Source organism: Scardinius erythrophthalmus (assembly GCF_964197995.2).
Source record: "Scardinius erythrophthalmus genome assembly, chromosome: 8".
Lineage (NCBI taxonomy): Eukaryota > Metazoa > Chordata > Actinopteri > Cypriniformes > Leuciscidae > Scardinius > Scardinius erythrophthalmus.
In genome coordinates, this window is record NC_138228.1 from 3,426,891 (window position 1) to 3,436,199 (window position 9,309).

The following is a 9,309-nucleotide window of genomic DNA, read 5'->3' on the forward strand; positions in this document are numbered from 1 at the left end:
TTAGAGTATTAGACTGTTCGCTTCGGGATAGTAGAATCACTTGACATGTAGTGTCAGTGGATCGTCTAAAGTGGACAATCAAAGTAAGTGTTACCCAATAATTTGATTTAAAAAAGTCCATATGTAAATGACACATAACTGAGAGCTCCATTATCTGGCATCAGGGTGTGGCGATTGTGTGTGTGTGTGTGTGTGTGTGCTGAGATTACTGAGCTGATATCAGCGCTGAATAAACACTCCGATTCCACTGGAAAAACACCGGAAAACAACAAGAGGTTTGTGCTGGAAAACTGCTGGAAACAGACAGACTTCAGACAGAAGAGAACGGGGAGCGCAAAGGTTTGGAAAAATCACGTGTGAGTGAGAGACTCCAGTCGATATGGCCGACAGGATGTGATGTCATCCTCTTGGGATGCAGATCTGAATGAAAGAAACAAATAAAACATTCAAGATGTTCAAGGGCCAGATTTACTGACAGCTGGCATAGATCATGTGACACTGAAGACTGGAGAAATAATGAGAATTCAGCTTTTCATCACAGAAATACATTGTATTTTAAAGTATATTAAAATAGTAAACCATTATTTTAAAATGTTTTCACAATATTGCAGTTTTTTTTCTGTAATATAAGACTTTGAAAATATTAAAATTAGTAATTTTTCCAAACTTTGACTGATACTATATATTTAAATATCTATATATCTATATCTATCTATATGACAAAATCAAATGGCAAAAATACATAATAATAAAAAATAAAGTTTACTATTTATTTTAAGGTGTCCGTGTTACAGTGTAATTGTAAATAAATTATATTTTAAAGTATATTAAAATAGTAAACCATTATTTTAAATTATTTTCAGAATATTACAGGTTTTTTCCTTTCAAAAACATAAAAATTAGTAATGTTTCCAAACTTTGACTAGTACACTAAATATATATATATATATATATATATATATATATATATATATATATTAGGGCTGTCAATCGATTAAAATTTTTAATCGCGATTAATCGCATGGTTGTCATGAGTTAACTCGCGATTAATCGCATTTAATCGCACATTTTTTATTTGTTCTAAATATACCTTAAGTTAATACTTTTCAAGTTTGTAATACTCTAATCAACGTGGGCATTGATAAATATAGATGCTTTATGCAAATGTATGTTTATTATTGAAACCATAGTCAATATAGCATGAAGACGAGACATGTTTCAAAGGTCATAGATGTTTTTCAAAGAACTTGTTCATGTCTATTAGACACATGTAGAAAGAAAAAAGAAATACCAGGTTCCCATTACTTCTCTTTCTTTGCACTGAGCAATTCACTAACACAAAAATGTTTAGATTTTTGCATGACATGCAGGGCAGCTCTTCTGAAAATGCTACAGTAAATGTACATTTAGCATTTATTATTACATTGTAGTTTGTCTCTCTCTGTGCCCATTTTGATGAAGCTAAATTCTCAATACATTCTCAATAAAACGTATATTTTACTGTTTCTGTTGTCAAACAACGGAATGAATTTGAAATGGTGACTGAAACGCGACCAAATAAACATAACCAGCTCTTCCTTCCAAGACGTTAATCTGCACAAAAATTCTGATAATCGAGCCGTCGTCTGGTGAAATCAAATACACATAAGCTAAAGACAATATCCGTGCTCTGATTTCGGCTATATTTGTAAAATTAGAGAAGCAACATAATATCTGTGTTTAACTGAATTAAAGCGCTGCTCCTCCGCGTGGGACGCAGAGAGAGAGAGAGAGAGAGAGAGAGAGAGAGAGAGAGAGAGAGAGAGAGAGAGAGAGGCGCGCGCGCGTGCTGGGAGAGCAGTACCGGCGGTACCGGTATATTCTCAGAAACTAAATAAGGTTTGGGCGCTTTGTTGAAGGGAAAAAAATCGCTAAAGGGGTCTGCAATGTGGCTAAGTTGCCAACACTGTGTATCTGCATTTCTCCAACTAGGTTTTGGGCCACGGGTCAAACAGAAAATACGCGCTGCGTTAATCGTCCGTTAAAAAAATTAGTGCCGTTAATATGATTTTGCGTTAACGCGTTATTAATGCGCTAAATTTGACAGCCCTAATATATATATATATATATATATATATATATATATATATATATACACACACACATGCATGCATATGCCAAAATCAAATTACAAAAATACCTAATTTACACTTTGTTTTAAGGTGTTACAGTGTAATTGTACATTTAAGTAATATTAATTAACTACATGTACTTACTATAGGATTAGGATTAGATGTGGTTTAGGGTTAGTTGCATGTAATCATGCATCATTTATAGTTATTACTATAGTAACTACATGTAACAAGGACACCGTAAAATAAAGTGTTTTATTAGAAAAGCCTGGAGTGACAAACATTTTCCCCTATTTTATTTTGTTATTAAAACAATAATTAAAAATAACTCTAAATGAGTGTGAGCATGTGAACGAGATGTAGTTTTGAACCCACACAAATAACACCACAGACACACAGTTTAAGTTAACTAAAAAAAAAACACTTTATTGAAAAAGCAGATTACATAAATCTACGGTTAAATGATACGCCCCGACTTTTCATACATTAAATAACTTTAAACTTTTCACGTTTAGATAAATAAATCTACTTTGCCTTTTCTTTATTTATGAAATATCTAGGAAATCAAAACATTGTACGATAAAAAAAGTGATGCAACAGAACGTAAGATGTGCATTTCTTAAGAACTAACTGAAGGAAAGCTACCGTTCGTGGGATCTCCGATAAATGCGGGAAACACGTTCTACACTGTTTATTTACAGGGACTCTAACGTTGTGCTATACAATAGTAGTACGTTTTAAAAGTGGATTAAGACAACGTGGAGAAAAATATTACGCACTTTAGGAAAAAAAACGACAACACACTGGTGGGAATGATCTGAAAGCGGAAAAATAAGGTTACTGAACTGTTTAAAGGAATGTTCTGTCATTGCACTGAATATTCATGCTGGCGATTACCATAGAAAAATACATCAGCTGGTGTAAATAATGGTTTTCTCTGGGAGTCGACGGCATTAATCCAGAATATTGCTTGAGCTAAATCTGCGGGAAACCTCTTAGACCACTAAAAGCAGGTCGGGATGACGAGATGTGACACACTTCTTCACACGAGTACATCACAAGCTTTTACAGTCAGAGAAGAAGCAACGCTCTGTATCAGATCAGTAGTATCACAGACAGGAGTGTGTACAGACGAGCATTACACACTTCAAACGCTCTGAACACGGATGCATTAGATGGAATCGAACACCTCGGGATCTGTCAGGATCAGCTGGTGATTTTAGTGCATGCATGAAGTCAGATCTGTTGTTTTAGCATTTCAAACCTGACAAACGCCATTTTGTGTCCGAAGTGTCTTCATAATAAATGACACTTGCATTGATGTTTTGATTTACACTCTTAGAAGAAACGGTTCTATACGGAACCCGGAGGATTCCATCAGGCACTTCATAGAGTACACAGAACCTTTCAGAGGTTCCATCATTTATGGATTTTTGTTTTCATTTATTTCATGAGTTAAACGCACGGCACGTAAACATGCCACTGCAAAAAATGTATACGCAAGTATTACGCGATCATTTAAGACATTTCGAACCTTTTTGGCATAAAGGGCTCTTTAAGAAGTTCTATATAAAACTTTGTTTTCCGAAGAGTGTAATGCAATGACATTCAGATGTTTTTAAGTGTGTAAATACTTATCAGGGTCACTGTATGGAACACACACACACACACACACAGCGGCCCAGCCACTAGTGTACATGAACATATACACAACTACACACACACTCACAACACGTCCTAACCAGATGCAATGCAATAAGCTTCCAGCGGCATCGAATTTCATTCATGTGAATCTAATAAAAAAATAAGAGAGCTTTCATTTTGTTTTGATCATTACATCATTCCCAGACGTCTACGTGTTCATGACTTTATTACTCTGACATGTGCAAAACATTCTGTTGCTCGTAGCTTGATTGCATCGCGGCTGGTTTGGACAGCGCGTCACACACACACACACACACACACACACACTGACTGCAGGACAAATGCAGTGAATCTCTGGCAGGCCTGGTTGAGTCCAGCACATCCAGGCTTGACCTTTGACCCCGGCGCACATCAGAGTCCCTTCACACGTTACAGTGCGTCTCCTCCACGGTAAGGAATATGTAAGGCAGAAAGGCACCTCATCCGGAGACAAACCAGTGTTCACAGATCCGACCCCGTCGTGCTGGTGTCAGGTCGTAACGCCTCTCTGACTCCGGCCAGAGAGACTCAAAATCAGACTTCTGCAAAATATACATCAGTTAGTCCTGCTATATGCAGCAGGTTTCTCAAGAAGACGACGCCAGCGATGCATCAGTGTTCGGCCCACTGCCGCCACCAGTTTACGCATTTACTTGATGCTTAAAGGGACAGTTCACTATTATTCACTCACGCTCATGTCAGTCCAAAGCTGCACAAGACACCTCAGGGTAAAGTATTAGCTAACAGATATCACTATAATATTCCCCAGTTGATTAATCACAGTAAACTGAGACAATGGTTCTGAATTATACGTTTTCTGAACATGCAAATAAGGCGTTATCTAATTAAACATGCACTCATTTGCATACATTTCCAGAATATAAATCTGAACAATTTGAGAAAACAGCCTTTAAATATTATGCGTTGTAACTGAATTCTACAGACACAAATTAAGAAAGTATAATAACAAACACTGTGGGCCCTATTTTGCACCCGACGCACAGCGGACTTTTCCCTCCGCAGACGCACGTCGGTAAATTAGGGAATGAACTTGCGCTCCCGGGGGCGGTTCAAGAGGTGAAAAGAGGAGGCGTGTTCCGGCGCAAACGTTCCCTGGTGCTATTTTGCAGTTACAGAAAACAATTCCGCCACTGACCAGGAGAAACCTCGTCTAAAGTCAGTATACACTGTATATTGTATTGCTTCTCTCATCTACACAGACGCAGCAGTTTTCATTTTTGCAAATCATACATTATTACAAGGAAAAATATTATCACATGAGGGAAATCATTGTGGTGTCCATGAAGATGTGAAAAAATAGGCATAAATCTAGCTTACACATTTACCCAAATTATTATACGCCTGTTTAACCGAAGCTAATTTGGGTGAGTTTCTCCCGTCCCCAATGTCACTTCTCTGTGTTTTACGGCCCTGACGAGAACGTCGGTCTCCTCGGCTGTGAACCGCTCCTGGCAAATCAGCCGTTATAATAGCAATCCGCCATAGAACAAGCGCGCCTGCTCTTAAAGGGAATGTGAGATGACGCTCTGATTGGTTTATTTCACGTTACGCCCAAAGCACACCTATGAGTAAAGAAGCTACTTCAGACCAACCCATTTTAGATTTGCATCGGGCGCAAGAGTCATTTATCCCGCTGGTATAATAGCAACAGCGAGATCCGCCCACAAAGTTACTTGCGTTTTGCGTTTGATACTTGCGTTTCAGATCGTTAAAATAGGGCCCTGTGTGTTTTGGATGTTTTCGTTCAACCAGTCTGAATAAGAACATGTTATGGACACAAAAGAGCCTCAAAATGAACCAGTGCATGAAAAATAATGGTTCTGTCAGTAATGTCTTGGCTTAAAAAGGCATTTTTAATAAATAAAAGTCATACCGGTTTGAAGCAACATGAGGGTGAATAAATGATCAACGCAATTTACATTTTTAGTGAACTGTCCCTTTAAAAGACCCGGGCAGCTTGGCACAACACACACACACACACGCATACAGAAATGGTGCATGTCGAAGGCAGTGAGCGAGGTGACGGGATATTCGATGAAGGCACAAGAAGTCGTAATCTCAGTCTGTGTGTGTTCAGTGCTGTTTTCTGGCGTTCAGAGGACACGTTCCCCTGCCGCAGTGCATTCTGGGTCGCGACCGGAGCGAAAACCCTTCAATACAGCGAACCAGACCGGAACGTGAGAGGAAGAAGGTGATGAGGGATGAGAGTAATAATAAAAGCCTCCCTGGTTGGTCATATAAACCCCAAACAAGTGGAAATACGTAGACCGATTCCCCTGTTTATTGTTCGGGCTTGTCGTCACACCGTTCTCTTCTTCAGGGCGAGTCCGTGTGTTCACAGTTCAGTGACGTGTAGCGGGTAGCTCGGGGGCGGGTGTGTTGGTACAGGGGTCTTTAGCCGGTGCAGATGGCATCGGTGGCACAGCAAGTGCCCCTCCAGCGGGTAACAGCGATGCCCCTCTTCATCGTTCAACTGAAGACCACAATCCTGCAACACACGTGTTATTTCTCAGCATGTTTGATAGAAAGGAAGTCAGGCCCGATAAAAGGCCTTTACATGCATCAGAATACAGTGAATCATCATCATCAACACTCTCGAGGCAGGACCGACACTGTAAATCATTTAATGAACAACGCTTCCTTTTAACATGGAAATTCCTGCGAGCCAATCGGGGAAATCCAGAGCAAGAAATCCAGAACTGCGGTTTGGATTGTAAATAAATTACCATGAAAAACAAATATGGATTCAATGTTTTGAAAAGGCCTTCAACCCATCACCCTAATCTCAACCCTGTCACATGACAATTTTGTTTAAATTGTGAATTGGAAGACATATTTTCATGATAAGGGAAAGATAAGTGATGTAAAAGTAATCAATTGAATATAAGCACACACACACGCACGAACGCGCACACACACACACACACACACACACTCTCTCTTTCTCTCTCTCACATACAGTATATGTAACTTTTATTTTTTATAATTATTAATAAAAGTAATATTACATTTATATTGTTTAATATATTTAATATTAATTTTACAAAATCATAACAAATAATTATATTAATTTTGAATAAAAATATATATTTCTGATAAATAACTACACTATATATATATATATACTTTATTTTTTATATTAAATATAGGACCTATATTATATAAATTTTTCATAATATTAATTTTAATAATTAAAAAATATATTATATTAATGTATATAATAATCATCTGCTCATTGACATTTTTTTTTGGTTGCTAAATTAAAAAAATTACTTGAATATCATTCAAAATATTACTAAAATTATATGTTAATAAAATATTAAGATAATACTGGAGTACAAAAATCGCTTTCTTTAGCAGAAAAACTGAGCTTTCATAAACTGAGAAACGTGAAAGAACTTTTAAGTCTTTGAGAAACGTGTTTAAGTGAACACTTTACCTCACAGACTCAAAGTTTAGCTGAATGTCATCAGTCAATGATTCACAATATCAATGCACATTTATACCCGAGCCGAGGCCTAATACACACAAAACACATCTTACATAACTCCAGAGCACTGTCCAGGAGTGCAAACATGACCCCTCGTCAGGTGCCATTTACCAGACGCGCCTTCCTCTGAGCGAATCACAGTAAACCAGCGATATAGCATGAGGTTAAACCAGGGATTGATCCTGCAACCTGTGGTTCACAGCAATAACCACTGACTTATGAACGAGTCTGAATTACCTCACAGTGATAGCATTCCACATGGTAATCTTTATCCATGGACACCACCCGTACGGTCTCCTCTGAACCCTGCGAACACACACACACACAGCTAGTTAACCTCTGTCCTGAAGCGTGACCTCAACCCTCAGTATTACTGTGCTCAAACTCTTGTACCTGTGCTGGGAGGATCGGCTGGTTACACGAGGCACATTTAGGAGCAAAAACCCTGTGAAGATGAAGACACATAAAACCACATTATGTAATCGCAAGATAAATCCCGACGGGATGATCAGGACACCATATTTTGCGGCTGGATGTACAATATCTCGCTTATGACATGGAATATACGTAAAGCATTAGACATGAAATGTTGATTTGATCTTCCGCTGAGAAAAACAGTTTCTAGCAGACGAACGAACAAGGTCAAACAAGACGGACATTTATGGGATATTGCACTTTTGACGCTTTTCACCACATAACAATATTGATTTGAGAAGAAATTGTTTAGAAATTATTGCTCAAAATCAATTTCTCTGTGGAGTTTTTACTTCCGGGAACCCGACTGTTGCTCTCTATAATAATGCTAGATGTTATGAATATTCTTTTTTATACAAAAACACAATATAAAACAGGGTGAGTGTGAGGGTATGACTCACGTGTGGTAGTCTTTCACACAGTAGATGTTGTCTTCCACATCCACGGTGAAAGGAACGCCGTCCAGACCCTCCTTACACACGACACAGCGGAAACAGCCTGGATGATACGACTTTCCCAGAGCCTGCAGGATCTGCAACACACACACACACACACACACACACACACACACACACAGGTGAGATGGCCGTGGGCTGATGATGCAGCACTAATGAGGCACAATAACATAATTTCTGTATCCAAGTATAGACACACATCACTGAGCCAGAGTATTTCAAGAGATTATCCCGCTTTGATAATCCATTTTTGGTTCCACATTTATTTAAAATGGTAAAACTAATTGAAATGACAAGCAATCCTTCCTCTGATAAATTAGAGCAATAGTAACAGTGAAAAAGCACCGGGTGGAACTGAAATCGTACCATCTCCATGATGAGGTGTCCACACACGAAGCACTTCTCCGCTGTCTGCTGGAAGCCGGAATACTATGGAAGAAAACACCACAGATGAGATGAACATCATATTTGATCAGCAACACACACTGCAGTTCAGTGATCAATTTAATGCATCCTTGCTGAACAATTTTTTTTTATTATTTTCTTTATCTTACCCCAAACTTTTAAACAGAACTGTATTTGTCCAAAAGTGTCCAAATGTGTGTGAATGAAATTTACTGAGGAGTCATAGATACATTTTTCAAGTGCACAATCATTTAGATGTTTATTAAGAAGATTTGGTTGAGATATTTTATTTATGTATTAATATTTTAAAATGGCACAGGCAACCGATATAAATATTATGCAAGTAGAAATAAATTATATTTTTTAATACAAATAAATATATCTTATCAACAATTTACAAGTAAAAATAATTAATGTTTATGAGAAAACCTGCATGTACAACTATTCCAGAAGAATGTTTAAACTAGTTTATGATAAATTACAGCATGTCACACTGCTTCATGCTTCATGCCAACAACCCAACTATATAAGAGGACTCATTTGTTGTATTCCTCATTTGTAAGTTCGCTTCGGATTCAAGCATCTGCCAAATGATTAAATGTAAATATACACTAAATAATATAAATACTAGAAATAAATAGAATATTATAAATATATTATTATACATATA

At 37.7% G+C, this 9,309-nt stretch overlaps 1 protein-coding gene across 1 annotated transcript in view; it reads right to left on the reverse strand.

The window, feature by feature from the left end:
- Nucleotides 1–2,513: 2,513 nt before the first annotated feature.
- wtip (WT1 interacting protein) overlaps nt 2,514–9,309 on the reverse strand; it is a 36,898-nt gene continuing 30,102 nt past the window's right edge. The window contains exons 4-8 of the mRNA XM_081371998.1: nt 8,601–8,663; nt 8,181–8,311; nt 7,699–7,750; nt 7,543–7,611; nt 2,514–6,303 (exon numbers count right to left, since the gene is read on the reverse strand). Coding sequence (XP_081228124.1) covers nt 6,151–6,303; nt 7,543–7,611; nt 7,699–7,750; nt 8,181–8,311; nt 8,601–8,663 — 468 coding nt within the window. The 3' untranslated portion in view covers nt 2,514–6,150. The remainder of the gene's footprint in view (nt 6,304–7,542; nt 7,612–7,698; nt 7,751–8,180; nt 8,312–8,600; nt 8,664–9,309) is intronic.